Source organism: Ylistrum balloti, unplaced genomic scaffold (assembly GCF_031769215.1).
Source record: "Ylistrum balloti isolate Yb309-2 unplaced genomic scaffold, AGI_CSIRO_Ybal_v1 Utg370584, whole genome shotgun sequence".
Lineage (NCBI taxonomy): Eukaryota > Metazoa > Mollusca > Bivalvia > Pectinida > Pectinidae > Ylistrum > Ylistrum balloti.
In genome coordinates this window covers 535,500-557,500 of record NW_026782363.1, presented here as the reverse complement: position 1 = coordinate 557,500, position 22,001 = coordinate 535,500, and the positions used below count along the sequence as shown (strand labels likewise).

The following is a 22,001-nucleotide window of genomic DNA, read 5'->3' as shown; positions in this document are numbered from 1 at the left end:
GTAGCATGCTGGGATAAAGGGCTTCTAAGTTTGTTCATATTATTGACTGTGACCTAATGTCAAGGTCACAGGTGTCAAATTATCAAAGTCTTTAAACAACTTCTCAATAACCATAAGGCCCAAGGGCACTGACATTGAGTCTGTAGTATGCTTGTATATAGGTCTAACAAGTTTGTATATATAAATGATCTTGACCCATTTTAAAGGTCACAGGGGAAAAATGAGGTAAAAATCATTAAACAACCAAAAAGCCTGGGGTGCTGATATTCAGCCTGGAGCAAATTCTTTAAAATTCTACTCCTCCTGTAAGAATGATTGGATTTTGCCCAAATTAAGTCTGATGTATTCTTGGGTGAAGAGGAATCGGTTTTGCATAAATGATGTATCCAAGCCCCCTGGGCTAGGAGGGATGGGGTTCCTTTTGGGAAATGATCTCAAAAATCTTCCTGCCATATAAAGATATTGTCCAGCTTTGGTCTGAATCATTTTTTGTGAATAATTAATCTGACATCTGTTTGACCTCAAGACTGGGACCCAATAGGGAAACAGTTTCAAAACAAACTTTGTCATATTTGAAATTCTGTGTTAAATGACTGAACCACTGAATTAGCCAGGGTAGCAATGCAGGCCTATTGGGCCTCTTGTTGTAAATCTTGAAAAATAACATGGACCCCCTCTTGTGGATCTGCCTTGGATGAAACTTGCAACCTTTAGTGGCTGATCTACAGCTTCACTAAACAAGGTAAAGAAAGTTCCCACTAGCTAGATGGCTACCAAATCTATGTGCAATTAAAACATGCTCTACTACTTGCCTTTCTTGATATTTTTGCTCCAAATCCAGGTTTGAAACCTAATTTGAAGGTCAAGTGTAACAGAAATGCTACAGATCAGACCCATGACCTGAAGTTCACAAGTTCATGTTTTATTGATTTCTTTCTAGCCCAAATCTAGAAGGAAACTGAAACTATATAAGATTAAACCATGCCACAAAGATAATAGTATGTATTCATAGCTTACAGCAGTATAACTTTCCAGCATAGGTCAGTTTTATGCCTCTAAGATCAAAGATCAGGGCAGGTATTGTTTTGGTCTGTCTGTCTGTTTTAGGGTTTCCATCGAATGTATTGAGATTTTGTTTTTTTTTTTTTTGTTTTTTTGCTTTGTATTGGTATTGATGAGTTTGATATTCGTCAAAATCTTTCAACATTTGTAGAGATACATTGTACGTGAATTTAGCTTCTTTTAAATTGTCACAGCATGCTGTGTTATTTATTTTCAAAAGTGTCCCTGATATCAAAACAGCATGCTGTGTTATTTATTTTCAAAAATGTCTCTGGTATCAAAACAGCATTTTACAAAAATGTCAATGATATTGGAGACAACATGCTGTGTTTTATATTTACAAAAATGTCAATGATATTGGAGACAACATGCTGTGTTTTATATTTACAAAAATGTCAATGATATTGGAGACTACCTGCTGTGTTTTATATTTACAAAAATGTCAATGATATTGGAGACAACCTGCTGTGTTTTATATTTACAAAAATGTCAATGATATTGGAGACAACCTGCTGTGTGTTGTGTCCCTTATCAGAATCTTTAAATCAATCTTTTGAATGACAGCTTCACTGGCTTTATGTTTCAGTCATAAATCCTGTCATTATCTCCACAAAGACAAAGGCCAATGTCAGATGGTGGACAGATATTGTGGTCTGGTGGACACTGAACCAGGGGTAAGTTGATGTTTTCTATTCTGGGGGTATGTTGTTCTTGTGGTATAGTGTTGTCAGTGTCCCCGTAGTATAGTGTTGTCAGTGTCCCTGTAGTATAGTGTTGTCAGTGTCCCCGTGGTATAGTGTTGTCAGTGTCCCCGTGGTATAGTGTTGTCAGTGTTCGTTTTAGTATAGTGTTGTCAGTGTCCCTGTAGTATAGTGTTGTCAGTGTCCCCGTAGTATAGTGTTGTCAGTGTCCCCGTGGTATAGTGTTGTCAGTGTCCCTGTGGTATAGTGTTGTCAGTGTTCGTTTTAGTATAGTGTTGTCAGTGTCCCTGTAGTATAGTGTTGTCAGTGTCCCTGTAGTGTAGTGTTGTCAGTGTCCCTGTAGTATAGTGTTGTCAGTGTCCCTGTTGTTTGTGTTGTCAGTGTCCCTGTAATTTGTGTTGTCAGTGTCTCTGTAGTATAGTGTTGTCAGTGTCCCTGTGGTATAGTGTTGTCAGTGTCCCTGTAGTTTGTGTTGTCAGTGTCCCTGTAGTATAGTGTTGTCAGTGTCCCTGTAGTATAGTGTTGTCAGTGTCCCTGTAGTGTAGTGTTGTCAGTGTCCCTGTAGTATAGTGTTGTCAGTGTCCCTGTAGTTTGTGTTGTCAGTGTCCCTGTAGTGTAGTGTTGTTAGTGTCCCTGTAGTTTGTGTTGTCAGTGTCCCTGTAGTACATGAACTTAACTTGTCAGTTTTACAAAAAATGTGGATAGCATTACATATCCTTGCTTTCCACATAATTTATACTTCTAAGTTCTAACTGCTGTATTTCTTTAGAGAAATCCTTCCATTGTATTTTGCTCTGGCATGATATATATATTGTTGAATATACTGTTTTTCGTTTTCATGGAAAAAAGTGACATCATTCATTAAGCAGGGTCAGGCCTTAAACATCAACCACAGACCATAAATATTCTAAACCGGTGCATCAGCTTGTTACTGTTTTAACAAATATCAACTCCAAAACCAAGATTGGAAAATAAGACATTCAGTGAATGCAATATAATGTCACATATGTAGTTAAGTTAGTGAGTTAACAACAGGACATGTAATGTTAAACAGTCTGTTTGTAACTATTGTTCCAGGACCAATGCTCAGGGGAGAGTAAACACTCAAAAACATCAAGTCTGGAGGTGTTTGGTCCATCAAGTCTTTGCTTCATGTCCAACCTAACATTGTTGGTAAGTTGTGTACATCTTCATTCAGATGTTATACTTTGTTTAAATACTTGATTTAAAATCACTACATAAACAAGAAAACTGTTCATGACCAAATTGGGTTTGAAGCATCCTTTGTGAAAGGTGAGTCAATTTTTATAAATGAGGGCTATGACCCCACTCACTCTTAGGAGATGAGGCCCAAATGGAAAATCTAGTAAATTCTCTAATTTTTTTCTTCTTTAAAGAATGGTTATACCTCTTAAACCCTCTGCTGTTTGTCTGTCAGTAGACAAATTTGTTCAGCTATGCATTTGCTCAGTTTACAACAGACCTTTTAAAATCCAACTTTGTTGAACTGTACCATTTGACATAATAGGGCTTTTTTCCTTATTTTTTCCCAAAGTGGTAGTTGCCTTGTATTGGTAACTGTAAACAGGTTTTACAGTTAATGGCCATTACCCGTTGGTCATTCAAAAGATTATTATTTGACTCTGGTCAAATGGTATTACTGATTTAAAGCAGAAACAATTACTTAGGCAACACAATCCTGGCATCTGATTAAGTTTCAACTGGTTTTTTTTTACCTTTTTCACAGAGTTTTGGCCAAATTTGGTATACAGATATCTTTGCATCTGCTGGGGGTATTAATTATCCTCAGGCTGGCAGATCTAGTTTGGTTTTGTCCAAAATTAGTCTGAAGGTCTGTTTGTTTGAGTTGGGTGAAGAGGAATCAATTGAGTATAAACTGGGGATCTCAGCCCCAGGGATGGAAGGGGTGGGGCCCAATATGGGAAATACAACAAATCCTTTAAAATTCTTCTTTTTGTCGGAATGCTGAGATTTTGTCCAAGTTTGGTCTTAAACAGCCTTAAACAAAAGGATCTGGGGTGGGGCTCAAAGGCTGATGGACAGTGTCGAAAAAGGTAAAATTGACTCATATTTTTTTTAAATTCTTTACTCAAAACCCAGATATGGTAGAATCAAATGTTCTGAATTGCTGGCAGGGTCTTTAGGTGATTTACCAAAAATTGTGAATTTCATGACCCTATGTCTTACATTTCACCCCAAGGAGGAGCAGAAGTTTACTACATTTATATAGCAAAATTGCATTATTTAGATTTTTGAGCATAACATTGCTTATTTTCCATTGGAAATACTTGATAAGAATTATAAGTATAGGTTGAGAGTTTTGATGGTGTACATATATTAACACTACATAACTTAAGTCTTACTAACATCAATGTCATAGATTCTTTTTCTCAACACTTAAAAACTTCTTACCATATAACATACATAGTCAGTATTGCTTACCTCTGGTTACAGTCACGGCCACTCAGCTTCTTGTAGAAAAGCTTCTTACCCTATAACTTACATATTCAGTATTGCTTACCTATGGTTACAGTCAAGGCCACTCGGCTTCTTGTAGAAAAGCTTCTTACCCTATAACTTACATATTCAGTATTGCTTACCTATGGTTACAGTCAAGGCCACTCGGCTTCTTGTAGAAAAGCTTCTTACCTTATAACTTACATATTCAGTATTGCTTACCTATGGTTACAGTCAAGGCCACTCGGCTTCTTGTGGAAAAGACTGAATCGCATAATTTGCCAGAAATAGAGCAAACTCTCTAAAATCCTTCATCTTCTATCGGAATGTCAGAATTCCTGAACAACAGAACAACATAAAATGACATACTAGTAGTGACCAATCTAAACTGGAATCTCCTTGTTGTCAAGTGTATTGTCGACGTCAAAGAGCTTGCTAATACTTCAAACACTGGTTTGAGTAAATATATATATATATTTCACTTATATCTATATTTTTATCAGGTGCAAAAAAATATAGACATTCTGCCTGTTTGTGAAATATATATGATATGAATTGGGAGATCATTAATTTATTTATTTTCACATTTTCCATTTATATGATGTAAACTGGGCTAGTGTTTCAATAAAAATTTTATTGATGACAGTTTATTCTTTGTAGGAAGGTGATGTTGCCCCACTGAAAGGAATGTGTTTCCAGCACAGGTGTGATATTAATCGAACTCTGGAGGTCAAAATTGACAGTTCAGACTGGGTCACCTGTTACCATGGTGATATCATCACTGTAAGTGATCTTTGTGTACATAGACCTTAAAACTTTATTTATGAGTAAATTACAAATGAATGAGAGGTCATAGGTGAAGTATGATGTCTGCTACAGAAAACCAGTATTAGAGAATGTTTATTTTTAGTATATTAGCTCACCTGGTCCGAAGAGAAACTGACCAAGTGTTGTTAGTTTTTGGGTTGGTCCAACATTCGAAATGACCATTATGGCCACCTAGAAAATTACATTATAAACTTCTGCCCTAGTTCCACTGATGCCATTGGCCACAACCTTTGTTAGAACATTGAAAAACTGAAATGAAGAGTGGTTTTGCCCTTACTGCTAAAATATTCCAAAATGTTTTGCTGGGTTAATAATTGTTTCTGACTACTACTACTGCTGTTGGCAGCTGACATGTCATGTATTGGTCGATACAGTATGGTGACGTTTCAGATTTATAGGTCTCTTGAGAAAAAAATGGTAACTTATTGCAATTGTCTTTTGTCTGGCATTGTGAGGTGTGCGCTGTGCATTGTGCATCAAAAGTTTTTAACATGTTCAACTTCTTCTGGAAAACCCCTGAGTACATCTCGGGTTAAGATTGTTAGTATAGGATGACAGTTTGATGATATGCACATATTGACCCTGGCTGACACAAGGGGCAGATGGGTGGGGTCATAAAGGTCAAATTGAATGAAACATTTAAAAAATCTATGTCTCAACAACAAGATATCTCACAGGCTAAAATTTACCACAGTTTAGATAGAAAAATTACATTTTTGAGCATAATTTGTTCATTGTCTCTTGGTAACTTAAAATTATTGACATAGGGGGTTGTGAAAAAATAAGATCATGTGAAAAATGTCTGCCTTCTACATCTGACACGATCAGCCAAAGTAACACTTTGTTGTGACATGTACCATATGACCAGTCACCTCATCAAATTTTTCACTCATGCATAGTGAGTACTTTAGACTGCCCCAAAACAGATATCGGATATACATGTATTTGAGGAGCCCCATATCGACGGGAGTGCTGTTTAGATTATGACGTAATAGGATTTAAAGAAAACCAAAATCATGGCCAAAAGCCTTTTTGGGCTTAAGAAGGCTTCTTGTTGAAAGAAATCCTTCAGAAAAAAACAAACTATATAGTAAAGACATTTAAAACACAATAACATCAAAATCATTGAAATTTTTTCTGCCCAAAGTCTGTTACATACAAGCAAAGTAACTGCCTCCTCTAACTATTTACTGCTAAAGTATGATCTTTTTCCTACTTTATCTACTCAGGTGCCAGGTTTCCGAGGTTATATGAGGTGCCCAGATATTAAAGAAGCAGTTTGTCCATTGGTCAAGGAAACAGTAATTATGACAACACTTCAAGGTATACAGTTGATAGAAAATTGACCAGAACATCAGTATATTGAACATTGTATGGGGTAGGAGGGGCAGGGAGTTATCTCTAGAAGAACAATTTTCTATACTCAATGCAGTGGTTGCAAGGAAGTCAACACGTTTTCTGGAAAACAGCTTACATATGAGACAGAACAGAAACAAAGTGATTTTATTGTCATGTTTACACAAGCTGCTACACTATACAGGTTCATTATAGACAGGTTGTATTGTAATAATCCCTCCAACAGTGAGATCTGTATGTACAGTTTACACAAGCTGCTACACTATACAGGTTCATTATAGACAGGTTGTATTGTAATAATCCCTCCAACAGTGAGATCTGTATGTACAGTTTACACAAGCTTGATACATTATACAGGTTCATTATAGACAGGTTGTATTGTAATAATCCCTCCAACAGTGAGATCTGTATGTACAGTTTACACAAGCTTGATACATTATACAGGTTCATTATAGACAGGTTGTATTGTAATAATCCCTCCAACAGTGAGATCTGTATGTACAGTTTACACAAGCTGCTACACTATACAGGTTCATTATAGACAGGTTGTATTGTAATAATCCCTCCAACAGTGAGATCTGTATGTACAGTTTACACAAGCTGCTACAATATACAGGTTCATTATAGACAGGTTGTATTGTAATAATCCCTCCAACAGTGAGATCTGTATGTACAGTTTACACAAGCTTGATACATTATACAGGTTCATTATAGACAGGTTGTATTGTAATAATCCCTCCAACAGTGAGATCTGTATGTACAGTTTACACAAGCTTGATACATCATACAGGTTCATTATAGACAGGTTGTATTGTAATAATCCCTCCAACAGTGAGATCTGTATGTACAGTTTACACAAGCTGCTACACTATACAGGTTCATTATAGACAGGTTGTATTGTAATAATCCCTCCAACAGTGAGATCTGTATGTACAGTTTACACAAGTTTGATACATTATACAGGTTCATTATAGACAGGTTGTATTGTAATAATCCCTCCAACAGTGAGATATGTATGTACAGTTTACACAAGCTGCTACACTATACAGGTTCATTATAGACAGGTTGTATTGTAATAATCCCTCCAACAGTGAGATCTGTATGTACAGTTTACACAAGCTGCTACACTATACAGGTTCATTATAGAAATGTATTGTAATAATCCCTCCAACAGTGAGATCTGTATGTACAGTTTACACAAGTTTGATACAATATACAGGTTCATTATAGACAGGTTGTATTGTAATAATCCCTCCAACAGTGAGATCTGTATGTACAGTTTACACAAGCTGCTACACTATACAGGTTCATTATAGAAATGTATTGTAATAATCCCTCCAACAGTGAGATCTGTATGTACAGTTTACACAAGTTTGATACAATATACAGGTTCATTATAGACAGGTTGTATTGTAATAATCCCTCCAACAGTGAGATCTGTATGTACAGTTTACACAAGCTGCTACACTATACAGGTTCATTATAGACAGGTTGTATTGTAATAATCCCTCCAACAGTGAGATCTGTATGTACAGTTTACACAAGCTGCTACACTATACAGGTTCATTATAGACAGGTTGTATTGTAATAATCCCTCCAACAGTGAGATCTGTATGTACAGTTTACACAAGCTGCTACACTATACAGTTTCCCTCCACACAAGCTTACACAAGCTACATATACAGGTTCATTATAGACAGGTTGTATTGTAATAATCCCTCCAACAGTGAGATCTGTATGTACAGTTTACACAAGTGTTGTATGATCTGTATGTACATACAGTTTACACAAGCTGCTACACTATACAGGTTCATTATAGACAGGTTGTATTGTAATAATCCCTCCAACAGTGAGATCTGTATGTACAGTTTACACAAGCTTGATACATTATACAGGTTCATTATAGACAGGTTGTATTGTAATAATCCCTCCAACAGTGAGATCTGTATGTACAGTTTACACAAGCTGCTACACTATACAGGTTCATTATAGACAGGTTGTATTGTAATAATCCCTCCAACAGTGAGATCTGTATGTACAGTTTACACAAGCTTGATACATTATACAGGTTCATTATAGACAGGTTGTATTGTAATAATCCCTCCAACAGTGAGATCTGTATGTACAGTTTACACAAGCTTGATACATTATACAGGTTCATTATAGACAGGTTGTATTGTAATAATCCCTCCAACAGTGAGATCTGTATGTACAGTTTACACAAGCTGCTACACTATACAGGTTCATTATAGACAGGTTGTATTGTAATAATCCCTCCAACAGTGAGATCTGTATGTACAGTTTACACAAGCTGATACAATATACAGGTTCATTATAGACAGGTTGTATTGTAATAATCCCTCCAACAGTGAGATCTGTATGTACAGTTTACACAAGCTTGATACATTATACAGGTTCATTATAGACAGGTTGTATTGTAATAATCCCTCCAACAGTGAGATCTGTATGTACAGTTTACACAAGCTTGATACACTATACAGGTTCATTATAGACAGGTTGTATTGTAATAATCCCTCCAACAGTGAGATCTGTATGTACAGTTTACACAAGCTGCTACACTATACAGGTTCATTATAGACAGGTTGTATTGTAATAATCCCTCCAACAGTGAGATCTGTATGTACAGTTTACACAAGTTTGATACATTATACAGGTTCATTATAGACAGGTTGTATTGTAATAATCCCTCCAACAGTGAGATCTGTATGTACAGTTTACACAAGCTTGATACATTATACAGGTTCATTATAGACAGGTTGTATTGTAATAATCCCTCCAACAGTGAGATCTGTATGTACAGTTTACACAAGCTTGATACATTATACAGGTTCATTATAGACAGGTTGTATTGTAATAATCCCTCCAACAGTGAGATCTGTATGTACAGTTTACACAAGCTTGATACATTATACAGGTTCATTATAGACAGGTTGTATTGTAATAATCCCTCCAACAGTGAGATCTGTATGTACAGTTTACACAAGCTGCTACACTATACAGGTTCATATAATCTTTGTATTGTAATAATCCCTCCAACAGTGAGATCTGTATGTACAGTTTACACAAGCTTGATACATAATAAAGTTTCATTATATAAAGGTTGTATTGTAATAATCCCTCCAACAGTGATAGACAGGTTGTATTGTAATAATCCCTCCAACAGTGAGATCTGTATGTACAGATCTGTATGTACAGTTTACACAAGCTGTATGTACAGTTTACACAAGCTTGATACATACAGGTTATACAGGTTCATTATAGACAGGTTGTATTCCCTCCAACAGTGAGATCTGTATGTACAGTTTACACAAGCTGCTACACTATACAGGTTCATTATAGACAGGTTGTATTGTAATAATCCCTCCAACAGTGAGATCTGTATGTACAGTTTACACAAGCTGCTACACTATACAGGTTCATTATAGACAGGTTGTATTGTAATAATCCCTCCAACAGTGAGATCTGTATGTACAGTTTACACAAGCTTGATACATTATACAGGTTCATTATAGACAGGTTGTATTGTAATAATCCCTCCAACAGTGAGATCTGTATGTACAGTTTACACAAGCTTGATACATTATACAGGTTCATTATAGACAGGTTGTATTGTAATAATCCCTCCAACAGTGAGATCTGTATGTACAGTTTACACAAGCTGCTACACTATACAGGTTCATTATAGACAGGTTGTATTGTAATAATCCCTCCAACAGTGAGATCTGTATGTACAGTTTACACAAGCTTGATACATTATACAGGTTCATTATAGACAGGTTGTATTGTAATAATCCCTCCAACAGTGAGATCTGTATGTACAGTTTACACAAGCTGCTACACTATACAGGTTCATTATAGACAGGTTGTATTGTAATAATCCCTCCAACAGTGAGATCTGTATGTACAGTTTACACAAGCTTGATACATTATACAGGTTCATTATAGACAGGTTGTATTGTAATAATCCCTCCAACAGTGAGATCTGTATGTACAGTTTACACAAGCTTTGATACTATATACAGGTTCATTATAGACTGGTTGTATTGTAATAATCCCTCCAACAGTGAGATCTGTATGTACAGTTTACACAAGCTGCTACACTATACAGGTTCACAGGTTGTATTGTAATAATCCCTCAGTTTACACAAGCTGCTACACTATACAGGTTCATTATAGACAGGTTGTATTGTAATAATCCCTCCAACAGTGAGATCTGTATGTACAGTTTACACAAGCTGCTACATTATACAGGTTCATTATAGACAGGTTGTATTGTAATAATCCCTCCACAGTGAGATCTGTATGTACAGTTTACACAAGCTGCTACACTATACAGGTTCATTATAGACAGGTTGTATTGTAATAATCCCTCCAACAGTGAGATCTGTATGTACAGTTTACACAAGCTTGATACATTATACAGGTTCATTATAGACAGGTTGTATTGTAATAATCCCTCCAACAGTGAGATCTGTATGTACAGTTTACACAAGCTTGATACATTATACAGGTTCATTATAGACAGGTTGTATTGTAATAATCCCTCCAACAGTGAGATCTGTATGTACAGTTTACACAAGCTGCTACACTATACAGGTTCATTATAGACAGGTTGTATTGTAATAATCCCTCCAACAGTGAGATCTGTATGTACAGTTTACACAAGCTTGATACATTATACAGGTTCATTATAGACAGGTTGTATTGTAATAATCCCTCCAACAGTGAGATCTGTATGTACAGTTTACACAAGCTGCTACACTATACAGGTTCATTATAGACAGGTTGTATTGTAATAATCCCTCCAACAGTGAGATCTGTATGTACAGTTTACACAAGCTGCTACACTATACAGGTTCATTATAGACAGGTTGTATTGTAATAATCCCTCCAACAGTGAGATCTGTATGTACAGTTTACACAAGCTTGATACAATATAAAGGTTCATTAAAGACAGGTTGTATTGTAATAATCCCTCCAACAGTGAGATCTGTATGTACAGTTTACACAAGCTTGATACATTATACAGGTTCATTATAGACAGGTTGTATTGTAATAATCCCTCCAACAGTGAGATCTGTATGTACAGTTTACACAAGCTTGATACAGGTCAAGTGAGATACAGGTTCATTATAGACAGGTTGTATTGTAATAATCCCTCCAACAGTGAGATCTGTATGTACAGTTTACACAAGCTGCTACACTATACAAGTATTGTAATAATCTGTGAGATCTATATACAGGTTCATTATAGACAGGTTGTATTGTAATAATCCCTCCAACAGTGAGATCTGTATGTACAGTTTACACAAGCTTACACTATACAGGTTCATATACAGTTTACACAAGTTCATTACAGGTTCATTATAGACAGGTTGTATTGTAATAATCCCTCCAACAGTGAGATCTGTATGTACAGTTTACACAAGCTTGCTACACTATATAGACAGGTTCATTATAGACAGGTTGTATTGTAATAATCCCTCCAACAGTGAGATCTGTATGTACAGTTTACACAAGCTGCTACACTATACAGGTTCATTATAGACAGGTTGTATTGTAATAATCCCTCCAACAGTGAGATCTGTATGTACAGTTTACACAAGCTTGATACATTATACAGGTTCATTATAGACAGGTTGTATTGTAATAATCCCTCCAACAGTGAGATCTGTATGTACAGTTTACACAAGCTGCTACACTATACAGGTTCATTATAGACAGGTTGTATTGTAATAATCCCTCCAACAGTGAGATCTGTATGTACAGTTTACACAAGCTGCTACACTATACAGGTTCATTATAGACAGGTTGTATTGTAATAATCCCTCCAACAGTGAGATCTGTATGTACAGTTTACACAAGCTTGATACCTTATACAGGTTCATTATAGACAGGTTGTATTGTAATAATCCCTCCAACAGTGAGATCTGTATGTACAGTTTACACAAGCTGCTACACATATACCCTCCAACAGTGAGATTGTATGTACAGTTTACACAAGCTGCTACACTATACAGGTTCATTATAGACAGGTTGTATTGTAATAATCCCTCCAACAGTGAGATCTGTATGTACAGTTTATTCACAAGCTGCTACAATATACAGGTTCATTATAGACAGGTTGTATTGTAATAATCCCTCCAACAGTTTACACAAGCTGCTACACTATACAGGTTCATTATAGACAGGTTGTATTGTAATAATCCCTCCAACAGTGAGATCTGTATGTACAGTTTACACAAGCTGCTACACTATACAGGTTCATTATAGACAGGTTGTATTGTAATAATCCCTCCAACAGTGAGATCTGTATGTACAGTTTACACAAGCTTGATACATTATACAGGTTCATTATAGACAGGTTGTATTGTAATAATCCCTCCAACAGTGAGATCTGTATGTACAGTTTACACAAGCTGATACTATATACAGGTTCATTATAGACAGGTTGTATTGTAATAATCCCTCCAACAGTGAGATCTGTATGTACAGTTTACACAAGCTGCTACACTATACAGGTTCATTATAGACAGGTTGTACCCTCCAACAGTGAGATATGTACAGTTTACACAAGCTTACATTATTCATTATAGACAGGTTGTATTGTAATAATCCCTCCAACAGTGAGATCTGTATGTACAGTTTACACAAGCTTTACACAGGTTCATTATAGACAGGTTGTATTGTTATTATCATCCTCCAACTGTGAGATCTGTATGTAAAGTTTACACAATCTGCTACACTATACAGGTTCATTATAGACAGGTTGTATTGTAATAATCCCTCCAACAGTGAGATCTGTATGTACAGTTTACACAAGCTGCTACACTATACAGGTTCATTATAGACAGGTTGTATTGTAATAATCCCTCCAACAGTGAGATCTGTATGTACAGTTTACACAAGCTTTGATACATTATACAGGTTCATTATAGACAGGTTGTATTGTATAATCCCTCCAACAGTGAGATCTGTATGTACAGTTTACACAAGCTCAGGTTCATTATAGACAGGTTGTATTGTAATAATCAATGTACAGTTTACACAAGCTGCTATCAACAGTGAGATCTGTATGTACAGTTTACACAAGCTTGATACATTATACAGGTTCATTATAGACAGGTTGTATTGTAATAATCCCTCCAACAGTGAGATCTGTATGTACAGTTTACACAAGCTGATACACTATACAGGTTCATTATAGACAGGTTGTATTGTAATAATCCCTCCAACAGTGAGATCTGTATGTACAGTTTACACAAGCTGCTACACTATACAGGTTCATTATAGACAGGTTGTATTGTAATAATCCCTCCAACAGTGAGATCTGTATGTACAGTTTACACAAGCTGCTACACTATACAGGTTCATTATAGACAGGTTGTATTGTAATAATCCCTCCAACAGTGAGATCTGTATGTACAGTTTACACAAGCTGCTACACTATACAGGTTCATTATAGACAGGTTGTATTGTAATAATCCCTCCAACAGTGAGATCTGTATGTACAGTTTACACAAGCTGCTACACTATACAGGTTCATTATAGACAGGTTGTATTGTAATAATCCCTCCAACAGTGAGATCTGTATGTACAGTTTACACAAGTTTGATACAATATACAGGTTCATTATATACAGGTTGTATTGTAATAATCCCTCCAACAGTGAGATCTGTATGTACAGTTTACACAAGCTTGATACATTATACAGGTTCATTATAGACAGGTTGTATTGTAATAATCCCTCCAACAGTGAGATCTGTATGTACAGTTTACACAAGCTTGATACATTTATACAGGTTCATTATAGAAATGTATTGTAATAATCCCTCCAACAGTGAGATCTGTATGTACAGTTTACACAAGCTTGATACATTATACAGGTTCATTATAGACAGGTTGTATTGTAATAATCCCTCCAACAGTGAGATCTGTATGTACAGTTTACACAAGCTTGATACATTTATACAGGTTCATTATAGACAGGTTGTATTGTAATAATCCCTCCAACAGTGAGATCTGTATGTACAGTTTACACAAGCTTGATACATTATACAGGTTCATTATAGACAGGTTGTATTGTAATAATCCCTCCAACAGTGAGATCTGTATGTACAGTTTACACAAGCTTGATACATTTATACAGGTTCATTATAGACAGGTTGTATTGTAATAATCCCTCCAACAGTGAGATCTGTATGTACAGTTTACACAAGTTTGATACAATATACAGGTTCATTATAGACAGGTTGTATTGTAGTAATCCCTCCAACAATGAGATCTGTATGTACAGTTTACACAAGCTGCTACACTATGCAGTTCATTATAGACAGATGTTACCCACTTAATGCTGTTATAAAGTTATCGTTGAATGAAACAACCAGCAACAGCTGTTCCTCAGTATAAAAATTTTACAAATTCTTTAACATCCTAATCCCCCTGTACAAATTATTTGAATTTGCCCTAATTTTATCTGAATTTAAGCTTCCTTTTGGTGAAGGGGAATCAATTCTGTGTAAATGGCAGGTTTCTGATCTTGGAGCAGGAGAGACACAGCCCAGTAGGGGAAATAAAACCGATTCTTTAAAATCCAACTTCTTCAGTAGGAGTGATATGACTTTGCCCAAATTTGGTCTGAAGTATTTTCAGGTGAAGGAGACTGAATTTTGTATAAATGGTGGGTCTCAGCCCCCTGGGGCAGAAGGGGTGGGCCTAAAAGTGGAAATAGAACAAATTCTTGAAAATCCTAATCCTCCTGTAGGAATGATTGACTTTTAGAAAATTCCTTGAAATATAACTGTGAATTGCTGGACCATTCAGGTGAGCAATGCAGGCCCTATAGACTTCTTCATGTAATTAAATATATAAGTCTTCAAGGAAAGATCCATCAATATAGGGTGCTTGGGCCTTGCACCCTTGTAACCAGGCAGACAATAGTTACATGTTTTGGTAGGATAATTAACCTGAAACATCGTCCTGTCATTAATGTATATGGAGTGGGAACAGCAATGTGCTTAAGACAATTTTCTTACATTTTATCTTCCAGAAAGCAGCACCATAACACCGGAAGTAACAATGTGGAATCAGACCTCATCAATCCTATACACTTCACCTACCTCAACTACCCATATACCGTAGGTATCTACTTGGTATATTCTTCTTACACTCACATACAGTGTGTATCTACTCTCAATCACCCATATACAATATGTATCTTCTTGTTATTATCTCAATAAGGAATAATAGTATTGAACACACAGCCATAACAGTGCTCTTTTCTTTAAACTATGGCTGGAGTATCGTAAACTTAATAAATGTTTGATCAACTGTACGTAAGCAACTAACCTATAAACAATCTGGTATTAGCTTGAACTTAAGGAAAAAATAGTCAATAAATTTCTGGAGTATTTTCCAATTCACTTAGAAGCTTTGCAGTACTGACTCTTTCAAACTCCAATATGCTTCAGTGCATGATGTAGTATTTTGAAATTGCAGCCTAGATGGACTTAGGACATTGAAATTAAATAGCAAATGTTTTGGCAAATCAACCATGTAGAATGTCCTCATGTGGTCAGATCATCCGAGTTAATCAATACGTACTCAGTTCAGTTGTTGTGCAGTTGCTAAGGTCATTAACATAGTATTATCATATAGGTACTTATTGAATTATCATTATTGTTACTATCATTATCATTATTAACTCACTGGCCCAAGGGCTTATGCCGTGGTGTGGCATCCATCATTCATCCATCATCTGGCGTCCAGCACCAACTGTTTCCTTCATTCTTCTCAATAACCAATGTACCAAATGTTTTGATATTTGGCAGGTATGTTCCTAGGATGAATCCTGACAAAGTTTGCAAAAAAAAAATTACCTTGATTTATATTCAAGGTCACTGAGGTCAGATTTGTTAAAACCTTTAAACAACTTCTCATGAACTAAAAGGTCTAGAGGCATGATATTTGGTTGCTATGTCTGTTTTGATTATCATACCAACATTTCAGTTCCATGTGAATTGTTCTTTTCTTTATTTTTTCATTGGCAGAATGACCAACCAGCAGAATACAGTGTCATCAAATGCAAGCTCTTTCAAGAAGTTTCAGCTACATCCATTTCTGATTATTCTTCATTCAATAATTTTTATGGTAAAGTGATTCAGCATTGTGTATCATGTTATGATCAGGATGAAATAAATAAAACCATGAAAAATTGTGTATCAAGCAGCTTTGTCATCTTGTCAGGTACACTTTTAATAAGTGATGGTCTGTATGTAAATGCAAAATATATCTACAATGTTTACAACAAGAATGTAACATAATTACTCCTTGTATGACTGTATTTTTTATGGTATTCTGATTTGTCGAAATACTTCTCACAGGTTAAGACATTGTAAAGTATTCACTCAGATTTGCTTGTCAGATTAACAAAATACAAGTCACTATAGAAATAAAGCAGATGCTTCAAAAATGATTTTTGCAAACCTCATGTGAGAATTTATTAACCTAGGTCTAAAAATAAAACCAGAATTCCTTTGTCAGCCAATGAAAAATTTTGCATGACGTCACGTGTAAAACTTCCAGTGATTTCCCTACAAGTCAGATGACAGTTTGTACACAATGATGGACTGCAAGAGTAGGTTTGCAGAAGAAAGAATGGAGGTGATTGTACAATAATACAATCAGTCTGTTTATGAGGTTAATACAAGGCTTTATCAAGTCTCGGTTTTATTGAATATTACTTTCCGAGGGTTGATAATCCCTTGTATTCGACTTGTATAGAGTCTATGATTATTTTATAGTATGAAGAGTTGCTACAATCACCTCCATTCTGTATTCTAATTGTATAATGTTTTTTGTATCATATCTCAAAAAATTTAAACATGGCACAATTAACTAGTTCATTCACCAGTAAAGTGTGTTCAAATCATGATACAGTGTATTGGGATTATTATACAGTGATATAGATATAGGTGAAATTCGGAGTCTCAAATCCTCCAGTGTGTGTTTGGATGGATATCAGCTTACCTGGCCTGAAGGGCAAAGTGAGCTTATGCCGACCAGCATAAACTTTTCCCTTTAAACAACTTCTTATCAATAACAAATGGACCAAAGGCTTAGATAATTTGCTGGTATGTTTCTAGGATAAAGCCTGACAATGTTTGTGAAAAGAAATTACCTCGACATATATTCAAGGTCACAGGAGTCAAATTTGTTAAAATCTTTAAAACAATTTTTTAACTCTACAAAATGTTGAAAATGGTAGTCTGAACCCATTAGAGGTAAATTTTAAGATAATTACAGTGTTCTCAATTTTCATAGGAGTAAGATGTATGACTATGTTAAAAAATGGTGATGTTTAACATTTAAAAACGTGCTCCGATATATCAGTTAAGTTAGAATTATAACTAATAGTCTAGTCAACTTTTCCATTACACATCTGGAAAATGTGTGATAATTCTTTTAAGTAATTACACAACATGTATTTTGAACTAATTGAAGTCAACAACAGACTCACCCAGATTCACCTTATGCACATGCAACAACACCAATTTTATCAATTATAGCCAGAGTTTCATGTTCCTTGCAAATAAGGAGGTCTAATGGTAATGTATTGTTTAGATTAATATACTTCTGACGAACAATCCAATAAAACGTTCAATATGGATCCAAACATGAGCAATCCTTTTTGTTGTCTCTAAGACAACAGGTGCTAGCTGGTCTTTCCCCGTTATAAAAAGCCGTCATCACACAAATTGTATCTTGCCTATCAAATCCTCTCCGCTAAAACCCACCTGGTAAAATATTAACAAGAAATCCACAATGTTCAGTTATATATTTGTCACCAGTTCTACCATGCTTTGGATATACAAGATACAGTACACTGAAGTGTAATTTCAATTGATAATTGAATTGTATTGCGGTGCTTGTAAGGTAAACATGTTTCTGCCCTTGTTTTCAGATTTGATTGTGGTTCTATGAATACTTCTAAACAGTCAATGACAACAGGACATTTTGTCCCCAACATATTTCTGAGCTGCACTGGCATGTTTTTTCAGTCAATGACAACAGGACATTTTGTCCCCAACATATTTCTGAGCTGCACTGGCATGTTTTTTCAGTCAATGACAACAGGACAATTTGTCCCCAACATATTTCTGAGCTGCACTGGCATGTTTTTTCAGTCAATGACAACAGGACAATTTGTCCCCAACATATTTCTGAGCTGCACTGGCATGTTTTTTCAGTCAATGACAACAGGACATTTTGTCCCCAACATATTTCTGAGCTGCACTGGCATGTTTTTTCAGTTCTTCCTTTGCCGGCAAGACAAGGATTTAATTGCAGTGTACATGACATTAATAACGTCGCAAAAGACACGACATGCAGTTGAAATTGTAAATTCAAATGTTAAAAAGGATATAGACGCATTTAATCACAATTCGATGAGTGCAGGTATCAATGTTGGAAATCACTCAAGAGTTCTCTTCATAGGTAGGTTAACCTTCAGATAAACCTTTCAGTGATACCACAGCACAACGAACGAAGGCAGTTCCGTAAAATACCTGACCCTCTCATCTTTTTTTTTCTATTTTTTTCATCAAAAGACTTTTTGTGTCTCTCCACTTTGTCTTGCAATTTGCCATTTTCTAAACGCAGATGTTCAACTTCCTCCAGCAGTGAATCCATATAAAACGGCTACATGTGTTTGAGCTTCTGTATGCCGATGAATCACAGTTGACTGATTTGTTTCATTCAAAGTAATAATGACCTTGCTGCATCAGTTGCTTTACTATATGATGCTGGTAGTCAGGGGACAAGCAGACCTTGCCTTTAGACTGTAGTAGTCCTCATGCCCATATTGACAGTGTGGACCCAGTCTGGATGTTCTTTATTATAGAGGTCTGCCTCTACTCCCGAGGAAAGATTTAAAATATCTTTGCAAGAAATTTTCATCGTTGTTTTTTAATTTGAACGTTTTCACACATTTTTGACTCTTTACATCTGGTTGATCAAGCTTAACGGACGTCTTCTGAGATGGGAGGTGATGACAATGTTTTCTCCTTCGAATGGGATGGATATACCTGTATCTTCTCTCAACATGATTTGTGTTTCTTGACATTGTCGTTATTGCAACGGCAAATAGTGAATAGGTTGAAATTATTTACTGAAGATGTGTCCCGGATTACCTTGGGAATTATTGTGACCAGGGGAACCCTCGAATCACCTACTATCTGCGGTTCCACCAAAGGACAGAAGACGCAGATTGAATAAAGACCTTGACAAATGTCGGCCATATTCCTTCCGGTGTGCTGACCTTCTAAAAAGTTTTGAAGATTCGAAACCTAACAGTTTCGTCTACATGGGAGCTACCGTCAGTACCATCCTTTGATTGAGACCTCCGTGCGATATCATTGGTTTGGTACCCCATAGGTATTCTCAAATATTGATCGCGTTAGGATGATAACCTGCTTTAACGTGTAGTCTTACTGCACCTTCGAGAACGAATTCCACACTGACAAAGTTTCCATTACCGCCCTCGACTATCCGATACCACCACCCAACAAGGAAACCCATATAGACTCTAAAGATACTTAAATGATATATACTACAGACGATGTATACAATGACGACTTGACAAAAGAAAACAACTTCTTCTCTGTACAATTTCTGACCAAACAATAACCAGTGCTGTTGTTGTTAAAGTCTGATCTAGTAGAATGTTTTGAATGCACTCACATAACGAGTAAATGAAACTTTATCGGTTTTTTCGGGGATGGCTTTACGTATGAAGGTTTAGATCGGCAGAAATACTTTACAATTTCTTTACAATGCTTTTCGAGATAGGAGGACGTTTTCGCAAAATGACTTTTACTTTCCAAAACATCTTTTATATAGCCTTTTAATGGTACACGAACTGATATTCTCCAAGAAATATTCGCGTACGTAAAGCTGGATGTGTCTTGTTTTAAATCGACGACCAAATAACCGTGAGGTTGGCGAGTTGTGTCCATGCTGGCTGCCATCGGTAAGGTTTTCCCCGAGTTTTTCTTCAGCACGATGTAATGAGCGTTTAATAACGATGTATCATATTATTACGTTCCACCAGAGACGTATATATCACGTGATATATACGTCTCTGGTTCCACACTTTAGCTATGGTTTTACGCTAATGCACTAACCTCCTTCAAACTTCTTTGTCAATCAAAACACTGAAGGTACCCTCAATGGAATAATTGTTGTTCATGGTCAGATTTTAGAGTTAACATTCTTTGTACCTTTCTCATTTCACGTACTTTTCTTCTCTCTTTTGAAGAATGAAACATTTTCCCGAATTGAAAAACTATAGTGGATACCTTCGACAGGAGCGAGAAAGTGGAAGAATAAACTGGCATGAAATATGCTTCTTTCATAAAACAAAAACTGTTGGTGTTAAAATGGCAAGAGCGTAAAATTGAACTGGGTCTACCACCCTATTTAAGACATGCAAGAAGACGTAAACCATGCAAGACTTTACCAATATGGCGGTGGGTAACCGAGACCATCCAGGCCTTACCACTTGAAAAAAGTCCCAGAAAAACACTTTGAAACTTAAGCGGGTGTCGATACTACATATGAAGTACACTTAGACAAAGATATTATGGAACGACAAAAAATTAAAAGATATACACGGAAAACCCCAAGATATATTGGTGGACGCCAAGCAAGAGACAGCAGACAACAATGTCGGGCGAGTCCTCGACACCACCCGACCTTCAGTAATGCCATCGTGCTTCCCTTACATCAGGAGCTTGCTGCCGATATAGGCATGGAACATGTTGAAAAGGTGTCTCAAAGTCACAAGGAATTAGCAAGCACCGAAAGATATCGACGTCGGTACCATCCATGGAAGGGAAGCGGTATGAGACGGATTAAGGACGTCTCCGATTCCATCAAAAAGAAGACATCGGTGTTACCAATCGTGAACGAAGATGACACGTGTATGATTCAATACCTTCTTAAGTGCTGGATAGGCTCTGTCTGTTGTTCGGTCCTACTTACTAAATTTTTGTGACATATTTTGTCAGTAAAATTTGCTAATATAAAGTTAATTGAAATGATAGTAAGGATAATTCCTTTTCCTCAAAACCTTTTCCACGCAATATTTGGTCTCGACATTGGAATTCTCATTTTGCATTTCTTTTTATAAAGAGTTCCCGATATCTCCTCATTTGCATAATCTTTCAATTCATAGACTGGCTTGTGTTGCCTAAAATATCTTTGATCTACGATAAACAGTTCATGGATCCAGTGTCATTCATAATCTGTCTGATTAACTCATGCTAGAAGGGGACAAGCCGATCACGTGATCTCTGCGGTCTGTTGTTTTAACTTGAAACCAGATTTTATAGTACAACAATGTATCTGTATATTTATTTGAATGTGAAGTGTCTGTATATTAACTTTATCAGCGTCCGCATTACGCGCTCGGTGTAATTTGCCTTTGTGGAATCCTTGTTTGTACCTATATGTTCTCATTCTCTAGGTATTTCTTCACCTGAACATTTTGAAACT

General features: G+C 36.2%; 1 protein-coding gene across 2 annotated transcripts in view; it reads left to right on the top strand.

The window, feature by feature from the left end:
• LOC132556688 (ciliated left-right organizer metallopeptidase-like) overlaps positions 1 to 16,639 on the top strand; it is a 37,773-nt gene extending 21,134 nt beyond the window's left edge. For both annotated transcript variants that reach the window (XM_060221123.1, XM_060221121.1), the window contains exons 12-17: positions 1,649 to 1,736; positions 2,841 to 2,936; positions 4,902 to 5,024; positions 6,299 to 6,392; positions 15,496 to 15,583; positions 16,496 to 16,639. In XM_060221123.1, the coding sequence (XP_060077106.1) occupies positions 1,649 to 1,736; positions 2,841 to 2,936; positions 4,902 to 5,024; positions 6,299 to 6,392; positions 15,496 to 15,583; positions 16,496 to 16,604 (598 nt within the window). In that variant the 3' untranslated portion in view covers positions 16,605 to 16,639. The remainder of the gene's footprint in view (positions 1 to 1,648; positions 1,737 to 2,840; positions 2,937 to 4,901; positions 5,025 to 6,298; positions 6,393 to 15,495; positions 15,584 to 16,495) is intronic.
• The last annotated feature ends 5,362 nt before the right edge of the window (positions 16,640 to 22,001 follow it).